The sequence below is a fragment of the Molothrus aeneus genome, chromosome 8 (assembly GCF_037042795.1).
Source record: "Molothrus aeneus isolate 106 chromosome 8, BPBGC_Maene_1.0, whole genome shotgun sequence".
Classification (NCBI taxonomy): Eukaryota; Metazoa; Chordata; class Aves; order Passeriformes; family Icteridae; genus Molothrus; species Molothrus aeneus.
The window spans coordinates 22,138,760-22,166,626 of record NC_089653.1 but is presented as its reverse complement, the minus strand read 5'-3'; the positions used below and the strand labels follow the sequence as shown (position 1 = coordinate 22,166,626).

General features: G+C 59.9%; 4 protein-coding genes across 5 annotated transcripts; 3 read left to right on the top strand and 1 right to left on the bottom strand.

Annotated features, from left to right (window-relative positions):
- Positions 1-27: 27 nt before the first annotated feature.
- MMS19 (MMS19 homolog, cytosolic iron-sulfur assembly component) lies at positions 28-14,922 on the bottom strand. 2 transcript variants are annotated; one of them, XM_066554318.1, is made up of 31 exons: positions 14,815-14,922; positions 11,137-11,185; positions 10,303-10,403; positions 8,751-8,836; positions 8,274-8,348; positions 7,658-7,727; positions 7,333-7,461; positions 7,064-7,125; positions 6,691-6,777; positions 6,304-6,378; positions 5,952-6,029; positions 5,512-5,650; positions 5,005-5,159; positions 4,750-4,828; positions 4,380-4,505; positions 3,988-4,069; positions 3,579-3,676; positions 3,073-3,210; positions 2,686-2,841; positions 2,342-2,441; positions 2,086-2,188; positions 1,916-1,990; positions 1,670-1,796; positions 1,487-1,587; positions 1,355-1,411; positions 1,059-1,245; positions 866-948; positions 602-766; positions 463-522; positions 243-343; positions 28-167 (listed from the first exon to the last, which is right to left on the bottom strand). In XM_066554318.1, exons 1-31 carry the CDS (start codon positions 14,909-14,911, stop codon positions 140-142), a joined length of 3,069 nt encoding a protein of 1,022 aa, XP_066410415.1. In that variant the 5' UTR covers positions 14,912-14,922; the 3' UTR covers positions 28-139. The 2 variants fall into 2 exon arrangements, with proteins under 2 accessions (XP_066410415.1, XP_066410416.1); XM_066554319.1 differs by lacking the exons at positions 28-167; positions 243-343; positions 463-522; positions 602-766; positions 866-948 and having other exon boundaries at positions 1,100-1,245; positions 1,487-1,582.
- A 122-nt stretch (positions 14,923-15,044) lies between these two features.
- Positions 15,045-19,838, top strand: UBTD1 (ubiquitin domain containing 1). Its single transcript, XM_066554751.1, has 3 exons — positions 15,045-15,151; positions 18,889-19,116; positions 19,334-19,838. The coding sequence occupies exons 1-3, from the start codon at positions 15,082-15,084 to the stop codon at positions 19,717-19,719; spliced, it is 684 nt and encodes a 227-aa protein (XP_066410848.1). The 5' UTR covers positions 15,045-15,081; the 3' UTR covers positions 19,720-19,838.
- Positions 19,839-21,301: 1,463 nt separating this feature from the next.
- On the top strand, positions 21,302-24,097 carry ANKRD2 (ankyrin repeat domain 2). The gene is given in 10 exon segments (XM_066554818.1): positions 21,302-21,436; positions 21,438-21,569; positions 21,959-22,072; positions 22,151-22,312; positions 22,498-22,605; positions 22,784-22,882; positions 23,112-23,210; positions 23,345-23,443; positions 23,715-23,813; positions 23,901-24,097. Coding segments are annotated over 10 exon segments (1,152 nt in total). The 3' UTR covers positions 24,006-24,097.
- Positions 24,098-24,926: 829 nt separating this feature from the next.
- On the top strand, positions 24,927-27,577 carry HOGA1 (4-hydroxy-2-oxoglutarate aldolase 1). Its single transcript, XM_066555056.1, has 7 exons — positions 24,927-25,155; positions 25,735-25,863; positions 25,950-26,077; positions 26,187-26,321; positions 26,494-26,590; positions 26,715-26,848; positions 27,428-27,577. The coding sequence occupies exons 1-7, from the start codon at positions 24,927-24,929 to the stop codon at positions 27,575-27,577; spliced, it is 1,002 nt and encodes a 333-aa protein (XP_066411153.1).
- The last annotated feature ends 290 nt before the right edge of the window (positions 27,578-27,867 follow it).

Sequence of the window (27,867 nt, the reverse complement as noted above, 5' to 3'; positions counted from 1 at the left end):
GCACACTCCAGCCCTAGCACTTGGGGCACTCCTGGGCTCTGAGGATCCAGGGGGTCCGTGGCATTTGGTCGAATGACTTGGTGGCTTAGCGAGGCGCTGGTCAGACTGTTGGTCAGCACAGGGAGGGGACACAGGGTGCTCACCTGCCTGGGCTCCCGAGCAGGAACCTGCAGGGACAGAGATGGCACTATCAGCCACATCCCCTACACGCTGGCACCCCCTCAGCAGCTACTTCCACACACCATTCTCCACGTGCTGCCACTGCTTCCTTCCGCACCAGCCTCTTCTTGTCATCCAAAGGTTTGGCCAGTGCCCGGATAACTCGGCCCTTGTATGGGAGCAGCTGTAGGACAGAAGGGGCTCTTTGTGAGAGAAATGGATGCTGGCTGCCCCCAGGAGGTCTGGGAGCCCTTGCCCCTCTACACACAGGAGCAGGCAGCAGGGTGCTGCAGAAGCACTTACCACTGTTGTGGGCAGACTGGTAAGGGCGTGGGCACAGCGCAGGGCGGCAATGCGGACAGCCTGGAACAGACAGGGATGAGGGCAGCACAGGGGGCAGGAGAGAGGGGCATAGCAGGGAGGAAGGAGGGGGTGCACGCACCATAGTGGGGCTGGAGGTGAGGTTGAGGAACTTGGTGACCAGTGTGTCGACATGCAGACTCATGATCTGGGGAGCTTCGAGCAGCAGTGGGTGGAGGCAGCTCAGTGTGGAGAGCTGTACTACACGATCTGAGCAGGACAAGGCCTCAAGCAGGAGGGAAAGCAGCTGCAGAGAGAGGGAGAACACAGGAGTCATGAGTAATCCCAAACCATGTACTCCACAATATCACAGCTCACCCTGCTTGCCACCCAGGCTGGCTCTTACCGTGGGCAGCTCTGTCACCAGCACAGGTTTGGGGAGGTGATTGAGCACATGGGAGAGGCCCTTCAGGTAATTGGCCTTCACATCTGTGGAGAGCAGAGATGGTTACAAGCAGCCTGCAGAAGGAGGAGATGGTGGCTCAGGTCCCCTGTAAAGGGTCAGGCGTGGTGAGGCTGGGCTGGGGGTGGCCACTCACCGGGGTCAGCCCCATGGAAGCCTTGCACCAGCTTGGGGACGTTGTCAGTGAAGAAGCGCTGGCGGAACATGATGCGCACGTCAGCATGGCAGCCCTTGTGCAGCACGTCCGGGGACTCAGCCATGAGCAAGGAGAAGCCATCGGCTGTGGCAGGGCCCAGCTCTGTGTCACCCAGCAGGCCCAGCAGCTGTGAGGGAGAGAGCCCTGAGACACAGTGCCCTGCTCCTGAGGGTCCCCAGCCAGCCATGGGGGAGCAAGGCAGGTTTCTTAGACCGCCCAGCCCCACTACCACCTACCTTGTCTGTCAGGCAAGAGCTCAGGGGGTGGTAGCGCAGCACCAGGGCTTTGGTCACCTGTGCAGGTAGAACAGTCAGTGCCAGGCTGGGTCCCCCAGCCCCCCTGCCCCACTCATCCAGGACAGGCCTTACCCAGAGCAGCAGGGTGAGTGCCTGCGTTCGGCGGGGCCCCTCCGCAAGGCTGGGCTCCATCTTGTTCACTGCAAGCTGCAGGATTTCGTCCAGCTGCTGCCCTGGGGATGGAAGGGCCAAGCTGAGCCATTCCTCCTGTCAGCAGTGGGCAGGGACACCTGGCATCTGCCCCAGCCCCCTTACCTGCTGGGTGCTTGTTCACCAGCCCTGCAAAGCACTTGGCAGCTGTGGTGGCCGTGAAGGGACAGTTGGAGGAACAGCTCAATGCCAGCAGCTCCCGGAGCAGCCATTCCTGCTGAGGGATTGCCACCTGGAAGAGACACAGAACGTGTTATGGCCCAGGGCTGCAGCTGCTCCCTCAGTCTGTCCATGGAGCTTGGTTTGGACAGAGGCTGGAGGGTGCTTGGGCAGGGCTCCCCATCAACGTACATCGCGGGGCAAGGAGCAGACGAAGGCCATGAGGAGGGCGATCAGGCGTCTTTGTGCCTCCAAGTGCTCCCCATCCTGCAAGGGAAGAACAGTGTCCATGTCATCACAGTCCTTGCTGCCAGCATATGCAAACATCCTCGTTCTGGTGCCCCAGCCCAAATCAAACATACCCCAAAAGGCTGGAAGGAGCAGGGAAAATTGTTTTGGGGTAAGAAGGAGACATCTCCATCCAGAAAGAGGGGCACCACATGAGACACACTCTGGGCAGCCAGCCTAGGAAAAGACATTGTAGTGTGCTGCTCTGGAAGGGTCACCAGAGACCGCCCAGGAGGCACAGGGCCACCCTGTACAGATAGCAGCAGAGGGCATGCAGCCTGCTCCCTCCCCACGATGGAGGACCCAGCTGCCTGCCCCAGCTTCACTCACTCAGGGCTCAGGTGAGTGGTGGCAGCACTGATGACTGGAATCATGGCAGCCAGCACCTCTTCCTCCAGCAGTGCCTTGCCTGGCAGTGTATGGGTGCTCTCTGCAGGTAGTGGGAGGAATGGAACTTGCTGGAGCCTGCTGTTCAGAAGGAGGCAGGCACAGCCCCCTGAATGCACACCAGAGTGGGGCAGGGCTCTGGGACAAGGGCAGGGAGCAGTGAAGCCCACTCTTGACAGCCACGGGTGCCAAAAGGCATCAGCAGTGGCACTGACTGCAGGATCAGGGACCCCTGAGAGCCCGGGAGTTGCCTGTTCTACCCTCTCCCACTCCAGCCCTGCACTTACCTGGCATGGCTGCCTGCACAGCCATGGCCAGCAGGCATGGCACCACTGTCTGGTGGAAGTACCAGCAGCCCTCAGCATCCTGCTGGCACTGCAGGGCCACACGGTGCAGGCTCTGGCACACAGAGATCACGTCTTGGGTGTTCTTGGCCTCAGTCTCTGCAGGGCACAGTCACCAAGTCAAACAGCCTCAACACCCAGCCCCCTGATCTGCACCAGGATCCTGGGACAATGCAGCTCTTCTGACTCCCACTCCACCAGTGGGATTCACAGCCCAGGTGTGGATTCCTTGTACCACTGCCATTCCAGCTCTCTCCCAGCCATCACCAGTAACAGAGGAAGCTCCTGCCCAGACACACTCTGTGGAGCTGCCTGCAGGAGCTCCATTACCTTTCTGCACCTTCTGGAGATGCTGTAGCAGGATGGGGACAGTCTCCTTCACGATGCTGGTGTGGGTGGACACAGCTGCCAGGGCCTGCAGGCAGCGCTGCTGCAAGGACTGGCGCTTGTGGTAGCTCTCCTCCCGCTCTGAAGAGGAAACACAGCTCAGAGGAGGATCTGGGGACACCCCACTCAAGCACAGTCAGGGCCCAGACCCTGCCAGGGTGGATGGGGTGAAGCAGCACAGCAGACCTAGCCCATGCCAGGCTCAAGGCACTCTGCCTGCTCTGCAGCTGGGCAGCTCCTTCTCACAAGGGTGGCCCTGGCCCCACACAGGCTGGCTGCCAGACCAGCCACAGCCTTCCCTGTGCCAGCACACAGTGCCTGTGCTGGGAAACCCCAAGGACAGCCACCGACCTACACCACATAACACAGCCCCACTGCCTGGCAGGAGCCCAATGGGGATGGAAAAGGCTTTACCCCAAAACCAGTCACCACTCTTTTCCCAGCCCTACCTGACTGCAGCTCCTCTTCAAGCTTGGGTACCATGTGTCCAGAGAAAACCTTTGGGTAGGCGGGGGCCAGGGACCCAGCTGCCTCCATTGCTGCTTCACTGCCAGGGGGAAAAGAGAATGGGAAAGGTGATGCAAGGACTGCAAGTCCAGGGCTGCTTGTACACCAACTGCACAGACCTGGCCAGAAGGTGTCTCCAGAACCCCATTTCTCAGCAACTTGCCTTTTTCACCCCTCAGGTAGGCAGAGCAGAACCCCTGCTTTGACAGGCTCAACTTTGAGCCCATGAATTGTCTGGCTTATTCCATGCAGTCTTCTTGTTCAGAGAGTTCCTGTGCCTTCCCTCAGGCTACAGCAAAGCCAGGCTTTTTCCTCCTCCCAGTGTGGGCGTGATGCCAGCCCTCCCCTCACCTGCTCTGGGAATCCTCCTCATGCAGAGCAAGACGGATGAGGTGATCCACAACCAGTTCCAAATTAGAGGAAGACAGGAAGCCTGTAACAAGAGCCATAGAGGAATGCTACCCTTGGCCAAAGGCAAAGATGCTGGTGCACTGGACAGGATTCCTTCCCCCTCATCCAGGCCAGCAGCAATGCAGCAGCACACCAAATGCCAGAGATAAAAGGTGCCCAGCACAAACAGGCAAGAGAAAGACCAAATGTCCCTGGAGCTCATGGCTTGGGTAGAACACACTGCTGCTACTCCTGTGCACTTACAGGCAGCAGACAAGGATGTCCCAGCAGCCACCGTGTCTCTGAGAACACGGTGACACCTCCCTCTGTCTCAAGGGAAAAAAGGCACCAACCTTGCAGGGAGCCCAGGACAGTCAGTGCCTTGATCCCAACCAGCTGCAGCTGCACACTGGGATCCAGCAGCGCCGAGAACACCACAGAACAAACCGGGGCTTGGTGCAACAGCAGAGGGCTCTCATCTGGAGAGAGGGGCATGGAATCACTGCCAGTGTCTGGCTGTCACCACACAGCCACCATCACAGGACTTTCTGGGGTGCTGCTTCTGATACTCAATCATGCAGGGTCCCTGGGACATGGCAGGGGCTCACACATGCAGCCACACTGGCCAGTGAGTTTTCCTTGTATGTCAGCATACAGGAAAGTGAGGTCAGAGCCAGGAGCTCCTGGGATGCAGATGCCTCCAGAGGAAACAGCCACCCTCACCTTCTTCCACATGTCCCCACTTCTGCTGCAACTCCAGGAAGCCTAGCAGCATTTCCAGGATTGTCCTCCTCTGGCTGCTCTACAGGGACACAAGGGTGTAACCCAGATCACCGTCACTGCTGGGACAGAGCTGCACCTCAGCCCAGCACTGCGAGGCCACAGGGTGCCCATGGGGTCTCTACCCACAGCTAGGGAAGGACATCCTTAGACACCCTGCTGCCCCCAGGCCCTGTGGAGCCAGTGGGTGCCCCTCACCTGCGTGTGCTTGGTGTACTGCTCCAGCAGCAGGGGCAGGACGCTGTGGGTGATGCGGTGGTAGGTGCGGAGGGAGGCACCCGCTGCTGCCTGCAGGAGTTTGGCACTGGGCCACACCAGCTTCATGTCGGGCTCGCACAGATGGTGCCTGCAATCTGAGATAGGCTGGGCGTCAGCTTCACCGGCACAGAGCTCCTCTGCCTCGTGTGCAGGGACACAGCGGATAGCGGGCTGGGACGTGATGCCAGGGCGCAGCTCTGAGCTGCAGCACAGCCTCCCCAGCTGAGCAGCCTCCTACAGCTCCAAGCACATAGAGTGCAGTTCCAGCAGAGATGGAAGCAGCTCAATCCCCTTATCCTCCCTTTCTGCAGCCAATTACCTTGGAGAAGCCAAATATTGCTGTGAGGACTAGAAAGAAAAGAGGCTTGAAAGAGAAGAGGAAGGCACATCTCTACCTAGAAGGATGCTTTCAGGCCTGGCTGCATGGGGCAGGTCTCTGTTAGCTACCTTGCAGGATGCTGCTGAGGAAGGAATCCAGCAGATCCTCAGAATCAGAGCTGAGCACGGAGCGGGAGAGGCAGGCAGAGAGAGCACGCAGTGCAGCCAGGCATTCCGTCTCAATCTTCTCACTCGCTGTCTGGAACACCTGCAGGAAAGGCCAAAGGGTGAGCTGAACTCCACTGCTGACAACAACCACGGGCTTCAGGCTCCCAATGCAGGCTGAAGGGCTCAGGCTCCTGCCTCACTTCCCACGTGATTTGAACATACAGCATGGCACCTTCAAGCCACATGGACATGCTGATAGGGCTGGCCTGTCCCCTCCACTTTTTAGCTGGGGCAGTCCAAGGTCACAGGTGCGACTGCTGGGAGATACGGGGCCCACCTGGTCTGGTTGAGAACTCCTGCTCAGCAGAAGCCCAGCCCAGGTGGAGCCCTGCAGTACTCACCTCTCTGCGCAGGGATGACCAGAGGCTGGGAAGGAATTCCTGCAGCTCCTTCTGCCCATAGATGGCACAGCAGGCAGTCTGCAAGAGGAAGACAGGAGAAAGCATCACAGAGAAGCCAGTACCAGGAGGACACAGTGCCAGGACACCGCTCATCACGGCAGGTTCATGCTGAGCTGCACAAATCGCTCAAGAAAAACAGGAAAGAGTGATGCAGGCGAAATCAGGACTCTGGAAATTGTGGCTCTGCAAGGGAGAGTCTCTGGATGGCAGGAAGAAGGGCTCAGAAGTGGCTGGCAGCTGCTACTGCCACAGATTAGCTATAGGCTGAACGAAGTAGGGGATCTCTCCTTACCAGAGTCTGCAGCGAGTCAAGCTTGGCACTTTGCAGTTCTGAGTCCAACTTCTCAATAAGCAGAGGGAGAAGGAACTGCAGAGAGAAACATTTTAATTCAGCTCATCCCTTTTACCACCTTGTCCATGGCCCTGCAAGGCTGCAAGTTCAGCCTCTGCCAGGAGAGCAGAGGTGAAGGGGTACCTGCAATAGGCAGCCCCTTCCCAGGGTGTCAGTCAGCACCCTCCCCATTACCAGCCCCAGCAGGAGACAGGGCTGCCCAAGTGCAAGCTCCTGGTCCCAGTTTTCCCCATCCCACAGAGTCACAGCAGGAGCTGCAGCCCTATGAAAGGCAGCCTGTGCTAAGGGAACAGAGAGGTGCACAAGAATCCCCAGGGAGCTTTGTACCTCAGCAAACTGGGTCGTGGAGGCCAGTACAGCCCGGAGGCTCAAGATCAGGTCTTCCCTCTGGATGCCATGAGGATCATTGGGGGGCTGGAAAGGAAGCAGAGAGCAGGAGACCCACCAGTCAGGAAACATCGCAACCCAGCCATCAGCCAAGGCTGCATCACTTCATCTCCAACAAGGCAGCAGCAGCGCCTGTCACCACAGCTAGTTTGGCACCTGCCTGCCAGCCTGGGTACCACAGCTCACAGCTGAACACTGCCCAGCCAAGACCCTTGGCCACCCTCTCATCCCATTCCCTGGAGAGGACACAACCCCTAAGAAAACACCAGAAAGAAATAAAGTATAGGCTGTGGCACATGGCAGACTCACTCACCGGAGTAAAATCAACAGGGAAGTAGCAGGATGTAACTTCAAACAGCTCCTCCACAAAGGGACCTGCAGACAGAGGAGAGAGGGGGTGAGCAAAGATACTGGGCAAAAAAGGCACAGCAGCTGTGTTCAGCACCCACAATAGGCCAGCTCTGCAGCTTTTAAAGCATGTTAGGGACCACCCCAGGCCTGGTCAGACCCAAGAGCCACTCCTCCAACAGCTCAAAGAAAAGGGATATGTTTCCCAGCTTTGCATGGCAGGTTTAGGCTCACCCAGAGCATAGTCCTTGGCAATGAGATCATGCACAATCTGGAAGGCCACCAGCAGATTGCGGGGATCCTTCTCCCCATCCATGACCTGGATGAAGCCGAAGGTGAAGTTGGCACCCAGGCCTTTCAGCTCTGCAGAAAGAAGGAGCATGAGCAGGTGCAGGACATCAGACCTCACAACACGGCATTAAATCAGCCAAGTTGCCCCAGCCCCACAGTCCTTTTCCAGGTCTCCCAGGCAGAGCCACAGAGCCCTTGGAGAAGGTGAAAGTGAGTCATTTTCCCAGCCTCAGCAATCCCAGAGTGGTTCTGGCATCTGCTCCCTCACCTTCCTCCCTGGTGCTCATGAAGTTGGTGATGATGCTGTAGACTGTATGGCGGTCCAGCTGCAGCAAGGACTGAAGGGAGAAGCAGACCAATCAAAACCATCCTGTACACATGGCAGCACAGCTACCCACTACCCCACAGGCAACACATGCCCTTGAGAGAGAGCAGGACCCCCAGCAGCTCAGCTGCTGCTTCCTAGCAGAGAGATCCCATTTATCACACGCAAAGTGTGCACATGCCTATGCAATGGCACATGAACATGACTCTGTCCCATCACTGCATGAATGCACTATCAGTCACACCAGGGCCACACATGCTGCCCAAGGCACTGCAAGCAGAAACAAACTTATATGTGAGGAGAACTGGACTGGGGGCACTGAGAATGGAGCAAAAGGAAATAATTGCCCTAGGGCTGAGAAAAGAGAGGACAAGGGCCAAACAGGATTCTTGGCTGTTGTCTGTCTCTCACAGTCTCTCTTGCAGTGATCCAAGCTGTCTCTGAGCTCTGCAGAAGCACTGCACTGTGCTGAACGGCCAGTCCTCAGGGCAGTCGGCCACTCCCGGACACACAGGGAGCAGAGATCAAGGACAGGAGGATAGGAAATCACATTGCTCACCTGCACATGTACCTCCTGGAAGATGGCTTTGAGCACAGACACTGCTAGCCCTGGGGACAGCACCTCACACATGCTCTGGGGACAGGAAGAGAAAAGCAAGAATAGAATACCATGATGGCAGCCACATAACAGAGCTCCTGCCTCCACACAGCAGCTGCCTGCAGGATCCTCTTCCACAAGAGGGAGAGCTCAGTATTCCTTCCCCAGACAGAACAGGATAAGATGCCCATCATCTGTGCTGCTCCCCAGGGTGCCCCAGTACCCAACACAGGACAAGAAATCAAGACAGTCTCCTGTCCCTGGCTCCTCCACAAGAAGCACAGCAGAAGAGAGGAGAAAGGGCAATGTTGCCAGATGGGCTGACAGCCCAGCCAGGCCCTGCTCGACCCAGAGCTCCAACCCATACCCAGGTGTTGCATCTCGCTGACACTGCTGGGGGATGCAGCCCAGCACTGTGGGCTGGGGGTGCGAGCTCACCAGTGCCCGGAGTCCCTGGAGCACCGAGGGAATCACCAGGTGATTGTCTTGCAGCCGGCTCTCATAGAACAGGACCAGATGCAGCACTGTCAGAAACAGACACCAGGTGTGTGTTAGCCCTAGGAAACACAGCTGCTGGGTGCTGGCCCCAGCTCAACCACAAACTGATGGATTAAGAGTGAGCACATCTTGCACTAGTGAATGGGACACACTGCTGCTGTTGGGTGCACCCACCTGGCTCCAACACCTTTGCCCTCCTCTTGTAAGCAGCCCACGCCTAACTGCAGCAGGGCAGCAGCACCTCTTGCTGCTGCAGAAGTGCAGGAGCTACCCAAGAGGCGTTTGCCCTGGCCTGTCCAGACACGTGGATGCAGACACCAGCAGCAGAGTGGCAGTCTGCTCAGCGGAGGCTGGAGGATGTCATGGGGTGGGGTACAGAGCTGGAGCAGGAGTTCTGGCTTCCTCCAGCCTGGCTCCACAACACGTTCCTGGCCCCTGAGTCACAGCCACGGGCGCCTGCACACCCCAGCCCTGGGGAGTGGTAGCAGGAAGCAGACTGGAAGAGCCGGCTAGCAGCATCCTGTGCCCACAGCTGCTGCAGAAACTCAGCCCCCCAGGAGGCAGCCTGACGCAGCGCTTGAGAAATTACCTGCGTGAGCAGGGACACGAGGCTCTAACAGAGCTCCCTCCCCTTGCTCAATTGCTCTGAGTCTCTTTTCTCCTTCAAGTATCCCCACTGAACCTCCCCACCTCTGGCTGCCCCTCCAGAGCACCCCAGTTCCCATCAGTCATCACATCCAGCTACTGCAGTAGATAAGGTTCTATGCACAGCTGCTCTCAGCCCTGCCTGGCTGCAGCCAAAGACAGCCAAATTCCAAGGACTAAGCATCTTTTACTTCCATCCTCCCCTTCCTCTACCTTACTTACTAGCTAGGCCCCCTGTCTAGCCAGCCTCCTGGCATAAATTCAGCTTCCCATTTGCAAGGTCCCCAAGCCAAAGCTTGTTAGCACTTACTGGCTTTCCCTGCTGCCAGCCAGCTGCTATGGGGCATTTAACAGAGGCAGACCTTCTCCTTGGCTCCATGAACAGGGCATCTTCCCCTCCCCACCCCGGTCCATTCTCATCCTTATGCTGATCTCCCCTCCTCCGCAGGCCCCAGGGTTCCTCCTGAGTTAACACGGTCAGGCTGCAGGGCTGCAGTGTGACTTGGTGTGTGAAGGACAGGCTTCCTGCTCTGAGTCATCACCCAAGGATTCTGACATACAGATGTATCCCCAATGTGTCCCACGTGGTGCTGAGCACACCTTGGTGTGCAACACCCACACACTGTCAGGGGCCCCAGCTGTCCAGCAATTGGGGCCTGAATTATGTGGTGAGTTTGGCAAAAAAGGCTGCAGCGCAAAGCTTCATGGACTTTGGACTTTGACTCTTAGAGACGTGTACAAGGTTGTCACAGTGTTAAATCAATCTCTTTGCCAATTGCAGGACAGACATTTTAATGGCACAGGCTTTGTCCCCAGCCAGACACTCAAGGACCAGAAAAGCCCTTACCTTCCTTCTCCTGGAGCAGGGAGTAACACTGTAGCAGGACTTGCGACAACAGCTGGATGCCTCGCCCTCGCATCCGAGGATCTGTGTTCTCCAGGCAAAACCTAGGCCAGGAGGGGAGAAAGCCCAAGAATCCTGTTGTGAGCAGGTACATCCAAGCAGGAAGCACATCCTGAGCAGGCACAAAACCAAAGAGGTGCCCCTCTGTGAGCCCAACCACACCTGACTTGCTGGCAGAGTGCAAACAGACTCCTCTCCCCCTGTCTGTGCTGCATGTGTGCACTCAGCCCCAGAACCATGCAGAAAGAAATCCAAGCTCTCAAGTCAGACCAAAGAAATTGCTCTTGCAGCATGTTCTCAAGATCACAAGGGTCAAAAAGGATAAAGCCTCTTACAGTGAGGCACACCCAGCCCCCAGCCTGTGAGAAAGGAGCCTAGGCTATGACAGTTTGGACACAAAAGCAGAAGCTGAGTGCCAGCCAACTTGTGACATGGTGTTGTGCAGCTGTGTGCTCAGGCAGCTCCTGCTGGGGACAGCCCCAACTGCAAAGTGCCCTGCAGCATGCTGCCTGCCACAGCATCTCTCCTCTGTCCTGGGAGAGCATCAGGGGCTGCTCCAGCCTTGCTCCTTCCCAAAGAGCTCCCACATCCAGGGAGGGCAAAGCACTGCTCAAGCCCCACTCTGTGAGCAGACAACATCCTGTCCACTGCAATGTGTCATCCAGTGCTGAAGCTCATCCTGGATGAGCACACTTGTCCTTCTCACTATGCCTCCTTCTGGGAATGTCCCCTGCAAGGCCTTTACCCAATGTATAACTTGCATAAGGCTTTTCTTACCCCAGGGCTTCCACAAGCTGCAGCACTGTCCACCTTCCATCCTTCACCCCTGGAGAAAGAGGTAAAGAGAGTGAACCAGAGAGATCATGCAGGCATGTTGCTGGAAATGGATGCTGGGACACATCCCAGCACTGCATTGGGAACTGCCAGTCAGTGCTGACTCCTCACCAAGCACCAAAGGAGCCATGTGCACTCAACTGGTGGGGCTGCCTCCAGCCCTGCCTGCAAACACATCTGAGACTGAGAGCTGAGAGGAGACAGCCAGTGGAGAACTTGCCTGCACTTTGCCTCACCCTCTCCCTGCAGCATGGCTGTATGTGTGGCTCCTAAGAGAAGTCTTGCTGTGTTCCACTTCTCTGAGATACTAAAACCCCCTTTTCCAAGGTGAGCATGCTGTGAGGAGACAGAGGGCAGCTCTCCAGATGCTTCCTGAGGGAGAACTGGCGGAACAAGCAGCACAGACACTAGTGATCACTCAGCTTCCCACCTTGGCTCCATCACCTCCATGCTGTGCAAGAACTGCACTAACTCCTTCCAAGATGAAGGCAGTTTTGTGGTCAGAGGAAGATAAAATGCTGGGATTCCTGGAGTCTATTTCCAACTCTGACTCAGATTCCTAGCCAGGTTGCCTCATTCACCTATGGCCTCCGTACTCTTGCAATTCAACTGGGGGAAGAGTCACTCCTCAGGAGGCTTTGGTAAGGACCTGCTTGCTGCACCTTACAAGAACCTTGGCAGAAGGGCAGGTTCTCCATTCCTGCCACCCATTGCCAATGTGGCACCTCCCCAGAAGGAAAGCTCTGTGTATGCCCTCTGCTCAGACATATGTTGGCAGGCAAGGGACTGCCTTCCTTCAGACCCCTAACCTGCAGTCAGGTGTCAAGGGACATTGCTGGAAAACAAGCAGCATCCCTAACTTTCTGCCTGGACAAAACAGCATTCCCATAAAAAACCCCAAATCACCTGGCAGTCACTGAGACTCACTGTCTTTGCCCAGGGGCACTTTTGGGCACTCTGGAGGGACCTGCTCACCTCTCTGCCCTGCTGAACCTACATGACTGACAGGGCACTCACCCTCTCAGAAGCCCAAAGGTTTCATTATGGGCTTTCCCAGGCCTTGTTCCAGCCAGTGTCTCCTGCTGCTGCAAGCCTTTACTGTCCCTTCCTAAGCAGTTAATTCCAGTATTAAGACACACTGTTCATCATAGAGCTGTCTCTAGGGATGGGATGACAGTGTTTTCTGACAGTGTGTTCTGACAGCAGGCAGTCCTGACTCCAGAGACAAAGCTTTCAATCCTGCCTGGCACAGCAGGGAGAGGGAGCCTGAGCTGAGAAACAGAACAGATAAGGGGAGCTGTGTGGAAAAAGAGCCCAGCAGGTCTTGAAATTGACGGGCACACACTGAAAAGGGGGCGCCCTCAGAGACAGCCATGATGTGCTGGCAAAATTTCCTGCAGAAAAACAACAGTGAAACAGCAAGCAGATGCTTTGCACCAGCCAAAGCAGAGTGGGCTGCAGAGAGAGCTTGGATGGCCCCTCCACATCCAGCATCCCAGTATCTTGCTCTGCAAGCTCATGAAGAGCCCTTGTGCCTCTGCACCATCACAGAAAAAGTCTGAGACAAATGCCATCTCTGTGGCCAGGTGCTCTGCCTCTCTGTGTCTGCAGAGACTGAAAGCAGCTCTACACAAAGCTTCTGGTTCCCTACTCAACAGGAAAGAGCTGCAGTGTGATGGCCAAACCACAGTCTGGTACTGATGCACCCTAAGATCAGCAGCTCCTTTGCTCAGCTCAGCGAGGGAGCTCGCTGTGCTGTCAGGGACCCAGGTGTGACCAGCTTTGCCTCACACGGTGTGGCCACCCCTCCCTGGCACAGCCTGTGAGTGTGGTGTGCCTGTGGCCAGCACAGCTCATTGGACCTGCCTCATCAGCAAGGCAGGCACAGTGGTGAGCCCTGAAACTGCTGCCTTCACATCTGGCAGCTGCACATATGCCCCAAGGTTAATTAGGCACCTTGAATCCCTCTACCAGGAGGGGCTGCCTTGCTATTCTGGCATTGCTGTAGCTCCCAGAGACTTAGCAGAAGGAAGTCATTCACCCTGTGCTGGATTGCTACTCTGAACCAAGCTGCTCTCTTTCCTGACAGGTCTCTCCCTCTTTCAGTGTCCTTTTAGGTATTAGTTGCTTCTGGAGGACTTCCATTCTTGTTTCCCCCACACCTTCAAAATGTGAGCTCAACTTTCACAGGGAATGTGTAATGGATTCTGTAACAGTGGTATCCTTCTCTCCCCATTTTTTAAGATGAATTCAGCCTCCTCGTGCCACACACTGACCCATGCAGCCCAACCTGCCCGTGACAGCACCAAGGCCTTTAGGCCACTTGCCAAGTTACGCTCATTTTAGTCCTTAGCAACAAACTGGTGAAGCTCAGTGTGTTTGTTACAGCAATTGCACAATGGCCATGAGCTTAGAAAAGACCTCACTATCCTTTTGCTCAAGGATACACAATGCAATTTAATCCTTTCTGATGTGTGGTTCTGTACGAGGTCAGAGGGGCTCAAGGACACTTGCCAGCCCCACTGTTTGTGAAGGTGGGCTTGTCACAAGAGCCACACGGCTGAAAAGAGCTGGGAGGAGCAAGAGGGGAGCAATTCTCTCTTGGAAAAGCTTTCTCCAGGCACTTCCGTAACATGACAGCAGGTGACAACAGCAGTTTTAAGGTTATCCTTCCCCAGGTATACCCCAAATATGTTGGAGACTGCGTAACCCTTCTGCAACATCTTGAATGTCACATAGGTTAGAGAATTCCTCCCAATTTCCTTGGCATTTTCTTCAATCTGTGTTACATGGGCCACTGGTTTCCTTTCTGTTTTGCCAGCTCATCTCATCACCAAGACACTACATAGCAGTTCACAAGCCATCAGGCCTTGGGAAAGGTTCTAGAAGGTACCCGTCTATGTAATGTAACATACACAGACAACCCTTCTCAGCTCTCCGAGCTCCTTCCCGAAACATGCTGAAGCCACTGCCTACACACACAAAAAATCAAATATCACCTTATCCTTAGAAAGCCACATTCCTGAAGCTGTGACTTCCCTAATGCAACAAAGTCACCCAATTGCTGATCGAAGGAGAAAGATAAATTATCCGACGAAATCAAATGCATAGGTCTTGCTAGAAACCACAGTGAGGGTAGTCTGCAACTGTCACCTCCCACGGTCCCTCAGTAAGGCCATGAGCTCTCGTCCCACCGTCGATTTTTCTGCCACGCACACGTGCTTCGCTCCTGGAGCCCCTGACCCTCGCGGCTGTCCCGCTCCTACCGCGCACCTCCTCGGCAGCTCCGAGCTGCAGGCCCTACCCTCCCCATTCCCACGTGCCCTGCCCGCACGGCAGCCCCACAACCCACAGACACGCTCTGTCCACACCACACCACACCACACCACACCACACCACACCACACCACACCACACCACACCCTACCCTACCCTACCCTGCCCTGCCCTGCCCTGCCCTGCCCTGCCCTGCCCTGTCCTGCCCAGACCAGCCCGCAGCCCCCCGCTTCCTCCCAAACCCCTCCCCACGCCGCCACGACCCGCCCGTACCCACGCCCGCCCCAGGCCGGCCCCGACGCCGTGCCCACGCCCAGTCCCGCCCCACCCCGCCCCCGCGCGGTACCTGCCGCCACCTCCGCGGCACGGCCATCCTGCTGCCCAGACACGAAGTCCCGGACGGAGGTGGCGAGAGCCTCCGCCCCGACCCCGGCGGCCGCCATGACACCCGCGCGCAGAGCCGCGGCCCGGCCCCCGCACCCCGCCTGCGCCTGCGCGGGGGCGGGACCGGCGGTCACGTGTGCCCGGGGGGCGGGGCGGCCCCGCGCGCACGGGCGGGCGCAGCGCGGAGCCGGCGCGGCCCCGATGCCGAGCGCCGCCGGTCGGCCCCGCCATGGGCGGCTGCGTGGGGCGGCAGCGCCGGGAGCGGCCCGCCGCCGGCGGCAACAACCGCAAGCGAGCAGGTGAGCGGGGGTCGTTCGGGCTGGGCACCCCCGCGATCGCGGGCACTGGGGCGGGGGCGTCCCGTGTACCCCTGGGGGTGGCGCGGGAGGAACGTGGGCACCGGAGGGGCGCAGTCCGCCACGGGACAACTTCCCCCTCGCACAACCCCAGGAGCCGCTCTGCGCCCTCGGGGTTCCCGGACCCCGAGGGTCCCGGTTCGGTGCGCGGCCTCGGGAGCGGACAGGAACCGCGGCTCCCGTCCCGGTGCCCCGAAGGCTGTGCGGGGTGAGGGCTGCGCGTCCAACCGAGCCCTGCCGGTTCCCGGCTCCTCCCGGGAAGTACTGTCCTGGCAGGTCTGCAGGGTGGCGGATGCCCCGGTCCGGGCTCGGCAGCGTGCCCCGCGCGGCACGGCGCGTCCTGCGAACGGCTGGGTCTTGCTCGCTCGCGATCCGTGCTGTCCCGTACACCCGGCGGCTGCCGGCGGGCGCCACCGCCTCCGCGCTGCCCCGGGGCTCCGGGAGGTGCGGCCGGGGCAGGGAACGGCTGCGCCGGTCCGGAGAGCAGCGGCGAGGCTGGTGCGGCCCCGCGGCCCCCCGGAGTTACCGGTAGCCGAACTCCTGGGTGCCGTGATGCGCTTCCCCGTGATGCCATGCCGGAGGGTCCCGGAGGCCGCGGGGATGGGTACGGCGGAGTTTTGGCGGAGAAGCCGTGGGCTGGTAGGATGAATCACGCCTTTCCCCTGCCGCCTCCCCGGCCGGTGCCGTCGCAGCCGGTAATTACCGTGTTTATGGCAGAGAGCGGTAGTGGGCGGCGGGAGAGGAGGGGCAGGAAGCGTGTGCCCGGGACGGGATGCCCCGGCCCCCGCCCGCAGCTGGGATGAGGGAGGGAAGGGCGTTCTCCGTGGGACGGGGCTCGCCGCTCCGGCTGCGCGTGTGGGGGGCCGTGGCTGCCGGGCCAGGCTGTGCCCGTGCCCGTGCCCGTGCCTGTGCCGTGGGCAGCCGCCCCCGCCGTGCGCGGCTCCCGGTGTGCCAGCCTGCCCCGGGGATGCCCTGCTGGTATCAATTGGGGTGATAGCTCCCCCACCCCGACTCACTTTGCCCCCCAGGAGTGCCTTCTTGCGGGTATCGGTGAGGCCTGGGGTTCCTGGCTGACTGTTCTCTCAGCTAGGTGGGATGTGGGGCCATTGTCATTGCCTTGTGCCTCAGGCTGCTGTGATGGGGGTGGGATCAGATCTCAACATCTGGATCTGTGTGATCCCCTCCTGCTCCAGGCAACAGCTGGCTGCAGAGCCTGTGTCTCGATCCCCACTTGCTCTGATGGGATGGGTCATGGTCCCTTCCTGGTATACTGCTGGAGTTGCTGCTGCTGCTTTCTTCCAGTGTGTTCCTTCCTGGGAGAGCAGGGCTGTCCCTTGTGCCAGGTGCCCTGGCTGGTTCCTGCCTTTTGGTTCCACCAGCCCATGGGAGCTGCTCAGCAGGTGATGGGGAATGAAGCAAGGCTACAGCTGCTCTCACCAGCAGTATGGGGACATGCCCTGTGCCAGCAGGTGCCAGTACACCAGGACCTACCATCAGTGGGATGAGTGCACTGTCTGCCCACCTCTGATGCCACAGGGGCCCTGCTAAGCAGCCCACCTGCCTGGCCAGCTCCTGCCCTGCCTGGGGCTTCTTGTGACCCCCTATGGAGGGGTCCTTTGAGGACTCCCGGCAGCAGTGACAGCACTGTCCCTGGGGTGGACCAGCCAGCACTGCTGGAAGCAGTGGTGTGTGCCTTCTGGCTGACATCTTCTCTGGGGCCTCCAGGACCTGTCAACTGGGGCTGCCTAAGGCTCTTGCAGGCAGGGAGCAAGCCCAGGGTAGGGAAGCCTTTGGGTCACATCCTCCTGCCTGGGGGTCCCTCATCAGGGCACTGTGGGGGCTGAGCCACAGGCAGGGTGCTGCAGGCACAGGGCAGGAGGAGCAGGCTGCCAGCCAGATCCTGTTGGCTCGAGGCCGGGCACAGCGAGCGGATGGACCTGTCTGGTGGTGCTGCCATGGAGAGTTGCACAAGGGGCTAGGAATAGAGCAGCAGGAGGTGATTAGAAGGTGCAGGCCCAGCTGGGCGGTAGCAATAAATAGACTAGGCTTAAGCCCCTGCCTACCTGGGCAAGGCTGCTGGGCATGTCTGTACACATGAGGCAGCCACTGCCTGTCCCTGCTCCCTGCCACATTCGACCCCCACAGCTCCAGTCCTGCTGCCTCTCCTGGGCCAGCCTCTTCCCTTTGTTGCAAGCAGAGCTGGGGGAATGGTGCTGACTGGGAGTGCTGGCCAGGAGTCCTGGCTGTGAGAACATGAGCCCCAGCCTGGTGGCCATAGCAGCGTGGGGACATGATCCCAGACATGTCCTTGAGGCTGGCTGTGGACGCTTCTCCGCTGCCCTCCTGGGGCAGGTGTTGCCTCTGACCTTGCCGTGTCCTGTGGTGCTGCAAATCCCTGTGGCCCAGCACCGTGACTGCTGAATTGGCAGCGCTGGCTGCAGCCGGCTGCCCTTGCTGCTCCGGGGATGTGGGCAGGATGCTGCCTGCCAGGGATGCTCAGTGCCCAGCCCTGGGGTAGCTGAGCACCTGTGCCCCTTGGGGACCCCTGAGGTGGGTGCTGCTGGGAGGCAGATGCCATGCTGGCTCCAGTGGTCTTGGGCAGGGTGAGGCAGGGCTGGTACAATCAAAAAGGTCACATAGTGCTGTGTGTCAGCACACACTTGCTCAGGAGCAGCTGCCTGGGGAACTTGGCTCAGCCACAGCTGGCGGTGGTGGCTGTCTCCAGTGGCTGGGGTGTGTGGCATCACCTTGGCTGGCAGGTCGCTGTGTGGGCACAGGCATCTTCCTGCCCAGCTGGAGCCTCACTTTCCCCTCATCCTGTCCCCACAGGAGGGGTGCTGCCTAGCCAGCTCAGGGAGGGGGGTGACAGGAAGGAGCTGTTATCGTTCATTGTCCCCATCTCAGCTGGGAGTGACAACAGCTCCTTCCTGCCCCACGTGTCCGGCCTGGCTGTGGGACCGGTGGGACAGGGCTGTTCCCACAGGGCCACAGCCCAGGGCAGTGAGGGCTTGGTGATCTGGGACTGGCATTGGGGTGGCTCAGATCCCTGGGCAGTGCTGGCTGCAGAAGGTCTGTGGGGATGTGGCTAGGGGCTGTTTTGGGGAGAGCCAGCTCAGTTCAGCCCGTTGCTGGGGCACCTGCAGTCTTGGCAGTGATGCCCTCTGTCCCCCTGGTGCCTGAGACGCTGTGTACCTGCTGTCCTGCCTGCAGCTGGTCCCTGTCATCCCAGGGTGGGCAGAGGGGACAGTGAAGTCCTGACCCCCCTTTGCTGCAGCTCAGCCTTTGTAATCCCCTTCTCGTTCCAACTCACCAGCTTATTTCCTGGCTAATTCCCCAAGCTATAAATACTGCGCTGCCTCAGAGGGCCCCGAGGCCCTTTGGCTACCCTAAGGGGCAGTGGCTGGTCCCCCAAGCAAGGAAGCAAGAGCCCTTGTCCCCCCTGGGGACACAGTTGGGGGAGCAACTGCCGTGGGGCCAGTGGGATCTTGAGCCAGGCTTGCTTAGGCCAGCTACCTACCCCTGCCTACATTGGGGGCTGTTGTTCACTGGACAGGGTGATCCCTCAGACTCTTGCTGGGGTACAGGAGGTCTCTAGGAAGAACCTGTGGTTGTGGGGAGGTGGGGGGCTCAGGACCTGAGGGGAAACTCTGTCCTTTGGCTGAATATCCCCCTGTCTGCAGGCCGCAATGAGCCCCTGAAGAAGGAGTGTCCCAAGTGGAAGAGTGACTACCCCATGACAGACGGGCAGCTGCGCAGCAAGCGGGACGAGTTTTGGGACACGGCACCAGCCTTTGAAGGCCGCAAGGAGATCTGGGATGCCCTGAAGGCAGCTGCTTATGCTGTAGAAGCCAATGACCATAGCCTGGCCCAGGCCATCCTCGATGGAGCCAGCATCACCCTGCCCCATGGTAAGGGTCAGCACTGGGGGTTTGGGTGGGGTGTGTGCTGAATGTCCCATATCTGGGCACATGGGGGTCCCAGGCTGAAGTAGAAAGGGGCTCCCACCTGCCATGCAGAGCCAAGGCGAGAAAGGCAGGCTGTGCCACACTGCTTGAGGTGGCCCTGTCCCCATTTGAGTGGTCCATGGGGATGCCCACCTTTAGCATCTTATCCTGCTGTCCCCAGGGTCCCTAACGGAGTGCTATGATGAGCTGGGCAACCGGTACCAGCTGCCCGTCTACTGCCTGGCACCCCCGGTGAACCTGATCCTGGAGCGGAGCGAGGAGGAGGCGGTGGAGCCGGCCGAGCCCCCACCCCACGCCCGGCGGGAGTTCACCCTCAAGGTGCGCCTCTCCACCGGCAAGGACCTGCGCCTCAGCGCCAGCATGAGCGACACCATCGGGCAGCTGAAGAAGCAGCTGCAGGCGCAGGAGGGCATTGACCTGGCCTGGCAGCGCTGGTTCTTCTCAGGCAAGCTGCTCACCGACCGCACGCGACTGCAGGAGACCAAGATCCAGAAGGATTTTGTTGTGCAAGTGATTGTCAACCAGCCCCTTCCACCCAGGAACTGAGCCACCCCCTGCTGGTTGAGGGGAGAGCGCAGGGGGCTGGGGGACAGTGGCACCTCTGGGGATTCCCTGTGCTGTGTTTTGGCCCATCTGGAGCTGTTCCTGCTCCCCCCTGAGGCTGCCACACAGGTGACCCCCCAGGAAGGTCTGCGTGGGGCTGTGCCACCACGGTGGCTCCCTTTGGCCGGGGACACGGGCGGGCGCCGTGTTTGCTGAAGGAGGTTTGAGACCAAATGTCTCTGGGGCTGGGGCTCCTCTGCCAGGCTGTGCCGGCAGGGGGAGGCTGTGACCCACTGGGCTCTGGCTTCCCCCTGGCCAGGAGACCCGTGGGGTGCTGGGCTGGGTGGAGATGTCTCCCCTCTGTACATAGTCTGTATTTATCAATAAAGCCTTTTCATCCTTCCTCTGGCCTTGGGGACAGGCTGGAGGGGGCTGTGACCCATAGGCCCAGGTGGTCCCTGTGCCTGTCCTGTATCTGCTCCCATGTCAGAATGGGCACAGGGTGGTCAAGGGTAGCCTGGACACCCTGGCTCTGCTCCCTAGTGCCACCCTGACCCTGTCCTGCCAGCCCTGGCTGTTTGTTTGCCAGGACCCTTCCCCTGCATTGTCCCATCGTCATCCCGGCTGCTTCTTAGTGTGGGGTCACCACCTCCTTTTCCTGGTGCTTCCCCTCTGGCGGTTTAAGCTTATGTCTCCCCTTGAGCTAGGTGGGACAGTCCATGGAGGGGAACAGTCCCAAGACTACCTTCATGACCACCATGGCCTGCCCTGGTGGAAACAGTGTCCTTCTGCTGTGGGAGGCTGTCACACCCATGGGACAGGGCACCCCAGGATGGCCCTGGGAGCTGCCCAGGAGGGTGACAGTGACGTGTAGCTGTCCGTCCCTCCCCCAGCTCCTGTGCTGGTGGACGGTGCCCAGCGCATTAACTGTCCCAGCACAAGGCAGTGTTGGCCTCACCTTACAAGGGGGGAGTTCTCAGGAGGGTTGAACAATGTTCCTGCTGCTGGGAATAGCTGCCAGCTCTGCCTGTTGGCCCCACGTGAGGCCACTCTCCTGCTGCCAGGCTGCCATGTGCTGTGGGGGAGGCCAGGCAGCCTCAGGGACCCTGGCAGAGCTGCTCAGAATGTTCCACACCTGAGGTCATCCTCTAAAGCAGCACAGAGGGGCTGTGACTCCTGGCATCCCATGCTGCCTGCTGCTGGCTGAGAGACTTGAGAGGACCCATTGCCTCCCTTTGGGGTGGGCAGGCCCCCCCCCAGGCCCCCACCCTGCCCAAGGTGCCAGGGAACCTCGGGCACTGTTGGTGGCTGCTGCAGCATCTGATTGGACAGAGATGGGAGCCATGGGAGCGTCTTGCTTGCCCGGGATGGGTGGTACAGGTGCCATGCCTATGGGGTGATCCTGGATCATGTCCCTGTTCTGCTGAGCCTCTCTTGACTGGCTGTCACAGGTTCTGCACACCGCAGCTCCCCATCACAAGCACAGATGTCCTGGTCAACCCAGGGTGTGTGGGGGGGGGGGTGTTCTTTAAGAGAGTGTGGGGCTGGAGAGGTGAGTCAGGGACAGAAAGCAGAGGGTGAGCTCATGGCAAAGCTGCCCCAGTCATGTGGAGCAGCCACAGCTGTTGGTGCCCTTAGGCTGTGGGACAGAGGGGCCAGCAGCATAAAGCCCCACGGCCAGCAAAGCCACCGGCAGCACCAGGAGCCAGGACTGGGAACTCCCTGCCCGTGGTAGCAAGAAGAAGAGGACACATCCAGCACAGGACTGTGCACTGCAGGCAGACATGGAGCTGGATGTGGAACGGGCCAAGGAGCTCATAGAGCAGAAGCTGGCAGAGGAGGAGGAGGAGGAGGTGGGTCCACAGGGCAGGGGAACCTTCCTGGGCTGTAGTAGGAACCCCCATTGTACTCTGTCCATCCTTAGGGACTCGGATGTGAGGAGGCTGGCACTGACCTTGCCATCCTGGGGGATATATGAACGTGTCCAAGGGCTCTCAGGGGGATCAAGTTCCCAACCCGGCAGCTCTAGCCCATGGGGCAGAACTGAGCAGCCGGCAGGTGCCCAGCTTACCAAGCAGGATGGGCAGGCAAGCTCAGTCCCGAGGGCTGCCAAGCACCCCGCAGACCTCAGTGGCAAGTGGAGCCATGCCCAGAGCCACCTTCCCCAGCAGGCTGAGGATGGAGGCAGTGGGGCTGCTCTGTGCCCAGACAAGACCATGCAGCACCCGCTGTGCCTGTGCAGAAACTCAGAGGGGATGGAGCACGGGAGCCGCCGGCCGTGGAGCGGATGAACACACCTGAGCTGGAGGAGGAGAAACACCGTGGGCCCAGGAATTGGGGCCTTGAGGCCATCAAGGTGAGAGGGTTGGGCTGCAGGGTGGCCAGGGTGGCTGGTCACAGGCAAGTCAAACGGGGCACTGTGTGTGCTCACCAGGGCCAGGAGAAGGTGCGGAGGAGTTCAGTGGATCTGAGGCGAGAGATCATCGATGTGGGGAGCATCCAGCGGCTCATCGAGCTCCGCAAGCAGCGCCGGCAGCGCCGGGCAGAGCGAGCAGCCACCCCCGAGCCCACTCCACCACCTGAGCCCCTGGAGATTGTACGTCAGGGGTCCCAAGCTGTGGGAGGGGGCTGCTGGGGTAGGGGCTGGACCACCCACAGGCCAGCCCCCGGGTCACCCTGCCATTCAGGGACCTCTCTGGGGAAGCAGGGCAGGGGGCTCCCATGTTGTCCCCTCTCCTGCACCCCTGTGCTGCCCCAGCCCTGAGCCTGTGCCATTGCCAGGAGGGTCCTGTGGAGCCAGAGACCTTCCTGCGAGCTGCTGTCCAGGGCAAGATGCACGTCATTGAGAAGTTTCTGGCAGACGGTGGCTCCCCCGACACATGTGATGAGGTAGCATTCCTGGCAGCCACTGGTTGCTCCCTGGCCTGTTGCATGCCACCAAGGGCCTGCAGCCATGCCCCACCATGCCTGTGGTGAGGGCTGGGACCCTTGGGACAGGGCTGGAGGTACAGCCAGACTGGGCAGGGGAGGATGCCTCTGTCTGCCAATGTGCCACCCTGTCCCCCAGTTCCACCGCACAGCCCTGCACCGCTCCTCGCTGGAGGGACACATGGAAATCCTGCAGAAGCTGCTGGACACTGGGGCCACTGTTGACTTCAGGGACCGGGTGAGGCTGGATTCTGCTTCCAGCTGCATGCTGGCTTGAGCATCTGGGTGTGTTGCAGCCAGAACTACGGCAGGACTGGGGACTCTGCAGTGGGGTAGTGCTGTCCCCATCACAGAGGTGGCTGCAGGCAGGGCTCTGCCAGTTCAGCTCCAGCACGGGGACCTGCTGGGGCAGGGGACAGGCACAGGGTAGGGGTGTCCCCCACCATGACACAGCACTGTATGTCCAGCTGGACTGCACTGCCGTGCACTGGGCCTGCCGGGGTGGGCACCTGGATGCTGTCAAACTGCTGCAGGACCGCGGGGCAGACCTCAACGTGAAGGACAAGGTGAGCAGGACAGAGCAGGTCACAGGGTTGTGCCAGGGGCAGGGGCATACCCTGGAGTCCCAGAGCTGACCTTCTGTTGGGTTAGCAGCTGTGGGTGCTGATCCCCCCTGATGTCCATCTCATCCCCCCTTAAGCTGCTCAGCACACCCCTTCACGTGGCCACCCGAACCGGACACCTTGACATCGTGGAGCATCTCATCCACTGCGGAGTGGATATCAATGCCCCAGACAGGGTGAGTGCTGCAGCCATCCAGGCATCACTGTAGGCAACACTGATCCCCCTCCCTTTGTTGACCCCTCCAAGGGCTTCCAGCACCCACGGTGGGGCACATCTGGACACACACATCCCTGCCCCTGGTGGTTGCAGTCACAGCCAGGTCTGGGACAGGAATGGCCCTCCTTGTGTGGAGATTGGCGTGCTGGGGACTGAGGAGCAGTGCTGGGGACAAGCAGAGGGTCCTTGTCCCTGGACCACACTGTCCAGTGAAGCTGTGTCTCTCACAGGAGGGTGACACAGCACTGCATGATGCCACACGGCTCAGTCGCTACAAGATCATCAAAACGCTGATCCTGCACGGGGCTGACATGATGGCCAAGAATGAGGTGAGTGTGTGGGGCCAGCACCGAGGCCATTTCCTGCCCCCATATTGCACCACCCTGTGCCCAGCCTCTCTCTGCCCACTCTTGCAGGCTGGCAAGACCCCAACAGACCTGGTGCAGCAGTGGCAGGTGGACACACGCCAGGCGCTGGAGACAAAGGAGCAGCCACAGGGGGAGATGGAGGTCCCTGCATGATGGCACCAGGCAGGGACCAGGGGCTGGGCCCAGCTCCAAGGAGCAGGATCCAGACAAGGCTTGTCTGTGTCAATAAAAGTCAGCAAAGAGCAGCGTTTGGCTCCAGGTGGCTTTGAGGTTGGGCAGCCTGCACCAGCGTTGATGGGCCTGGGAAGCTGGGTTATCCTGGGAGCAGGGTTATCCTGGGAGCAGGGTTATCTGGCAGCATGATGAGCCCTGCCTCCTCTCACTAGGACTCAAGTATTGGTGACACCAAGTGGTTCAAGGGCAGGACTCCTTGCTGCAGGAGTCCTGATTGCTCACAGTCTTATGAAGTTCCACCTGGGCAAGCTCAGGGAGGAAAAATTCATGGATGACAGTTCAACCTGAGTCCATGTTGTGCTGGAGGCTGGGGCTGTGCCAGAGAGCAGCAGCTGTACCTGTGCTGGACAGCCACTCTGTGGGGTTGGATGGCTTCTTGTCCTTCTGCCTTTCCTGCTGCAGCCGTCCCCAGGGGACAGTGGTCCCTCTGCCCACATGCTGAGTGCAGTGCTCACTGCTCCCTACAAGGAAATGCTCACACTCACCCGTTTACAGGAGACCCTACTCTGGCAGCTGGATCAGGTGATCCCTGACCAAAGCCGTGGGACTGCTTGCAATACCTGGTCCCTCCTTGGCCTTGCAGCCCAGCCCTGTACGAGGCAGAGGGATGGCTGCCAGGGTTGGCAAGCACAAGGGAAAGCCACGGCCGCGGTGGCCAAAGCTCACCTGGAGGGGCGCTGAGCTCCTTGCAGCCGTCCCTTGGAGGGGGAAGAACATCCTGAGCTCATCTGGTGCCACCCCCCATGTCACCTGCCCAGCAGGGTCGCGGGTCCCTCACGTGCCCCGTCAAACATTAACAGGCGCGGCAGGCGGCAGAGCCCGCGGCAGCCCGCAGCTACCATGGCCCTCGGCGCCCGCCTCGCCGCCTCCCTGCGGCCCGCCCTGGCAGCTCTGCACCGGGCAGCCCCCAGGCGGTGCCGGGGGCTCAGCACCCCGCAGGGACCAGAGCCCTCATTCAATCTCGGGGGCATCTTCCCACCGCTCGCCACCCCTTTCTCGCCCGCGCAGGAGGTGGACTATGCCCAGCTGGAGGGGAACCTGCGCCGCTACGCCCGCATCCCCTTCCGAGGTAAGCGCTGCCCCTGTCCTCCTCCGTGCCGGCTCCCGCCCGATCCCCGCCTGCCACAGAGGCTGTGCCGGCAGCCTGCCAGCTTCCCAAGGGTGCTCAGCCTCTAGCTGGACTTTGCTCCGTGGCTGGCAACGCCTCGGGTCACCCACCTGGGGCCCTCTGCACGGCACGTGCCCAGGCACACGAGTGTGTCCTTGCACACCCCCAGCACACGCCAGCACGTGCTTGCACACACGCTCCACACATGTGCAGGCCTGCACAAATGCTCCACTCATAGCTGCAGGCTTGAACCTATGCAATGCACTCCCATGCACACTCTGAAAAATTCATGGGATATCTATCTGTTGATTGCCAAGGATGGATAGATGATAGGAGAGGAGCTGCAGCCTCACAAGGATGATCCCCAGTCTCCTCTCTTCTGACCAGGAGGCTGGGACTGCAAGGACATAGGCAGGAGAGGGCGCACTGTGGGCTGTGGAGCTCTGCCTGGGTGCCAGCAGCAAAGAAGGGAGTGAGAGTAATGTGGATCCCTGACAGTCCTGGCACCCTTCTCCTGCTCTCCCCACATTTGTGTTCCAGGGCTGGTGGCACTGGGCTCCAACGGGGAGTATCCCTACCTGGCATCCCGTGAGAGGGTGGAGGTGGTGAGCTGCGTGCGCCGGGCTCTGCCCAGGGACCGCTTGCTGCTGGCTGGCTCGGGCTGTGAATGTGAGTGCCTGTGTGGGCAGCGTGGGGGGCAGGCAGGGCCATGTGTCCCCCCTGGAGAACCCCTCACCCCTTTGCCTCCTCCCCAGCCACCCAGGCCACCATCGAGCTGACAGTCAGCATGGCAGAGGCAGGGGCTGACGTGGCACTGGTTGTGACACCCTGCTATTACCGGGGGGCCATGACCACTGCTGCCCTGATCCATCACTACACAGAGGTGAGCCTGTCCAGTGCCTGCCAGCCACCCCAGCTGGGGCAGCAGGTTACACACGTCCAATGTGTCCCCAGCCCACCCCAGCTACTGAAATCTGCCTGGCTGCCTGCAGGTTGCTGATACATCCCCCATCCCTGTGGTGCTGTACAGTGTCCCTGCCAACACCGGACTGGACCTGCCCTTGGAGGCTGTCATCACCCTGGCTCAGCACCCAAACATCATTGGGATCAAGGACAGCGGTGGGGACGTGAGTGGGGCAGGACTTTCCCAGGGCTGCTTACCACCAAACGTGGACCTAAGCTGGGAATGGGGAATTGGGACCTGCAGCCCTTCCCTGGACCCCAGGGCTGCCAGCAGGCACCCTGCAGCAAGGGGCACCGGGTGATGCCTGCCCCAGGGCATGGCATGTCTCTCCCCAGATCACCCGCATGGGGCTGATGGTCCACAAGACAAGGCAGGAGGATTTCCAGGTGCTGGCAGGATCAGCTGGCTTCCTGCTGGCAAGCTATGCTGTGGGTAAGTGCAGCTGCCCAGACTTGGCTGGTACACTGCCTGGCAGGGGGAGGCAGGCGAGAGACCGGGAGGTGCTGGCTAGGCACAGCACTCTGAGCTGGCTGCCACGGTGTCCTGGTGTCTCTAGGTGCCTCTGGGGGTGTGTGTGCCCTCGCCAATGTTCTGGGTGACCCATTGTGTCAGCTGGACCACCTGTGCCGCACGGGCCAGTGGCAGGAGGCCCGTGACCTGCAGCACCGCCTCATTGAGCCCAACACAGCGGTGAGCAGGCAGAACCCCATGGATGCTGAGGGCAGGGGTGCCAGGCCATGACACAGGCAAAGAATGGAAGTCCCTTGGGCTGCAGGGGGTGGAGGGGTGGTTCAGGGGGACAGGATGGCACAGCACCTTGGCCAGCAAGCCAAGACAGGCTGGAGGTGAGAAGGTGGGAAGTGCCAGCCCTGTCATGTTAAGGAACAGCTTGTCCACTGGCACCAGGCAGCGGTGCGTGACCCTCTGTGAGAGCCTTGCTGGCTATTTATAGGCAGCAGTGTGTATGGGGGAAGAGTTGGTCTGTTCTGGGTCCTTCATCCCCTATGGAGTAGCCTGTCCCTGCTGCAAAGCCCAATGTGCCACAGAGCTCCTGTGTGGAGTCCTGTGTGCGTGTGCTCTGCCCCCTCACCCCACAGTGGGAACTTCATGGGGTGCTGCAGCCACCTCACACCCTGCCAGCCTTGCAGCCCCACATGGGGAGGACAGGAGTGATGGCAAGCAAAGGAGCAGGGGCTGCACACCAGAGCCCAGAGAGCATGCTGCCCCATGGGAGCCAGGAAGCCTCCATGCCCTCCCTCTGTCCCACAGGTCACCCGCCGGTTTGGGATCCCGGGGCTGAAGAAGGCCATGGAGTGGTTTGGCTACTATGGAGGTCCCTGCCGTGCACCCCTGGGCCCTCTGAGCCCTGCCCAGGTTGAAGAGCTGAGGAGCACCTTCAGTGCCAATGGTTGGTTATGAGCTGTTCTCCATCTGCCCCTTCCCACACTGGGCAGGTACAGGAGTCAGGGATGCTGGGAACTGGGGACATTCTGGGGACGCTGGGAGGTGGCCAGGAGAAGGCTGCCATATTACTCTTCCCTGTTGGACATGGCTGGACTGGGCAGACTGGGCAGAGGAGGGCAACCCCAAGCCAGCCTGCATCCCTGCCAGCCCCCAGGGACCTGTTGCATTCGCCTGGGAAGGGGTGGATCCTTGTACCATGAATAAACCTGCAGTCTCCTCTTTGTGTCTGCAGTCCTGTCTGTGCA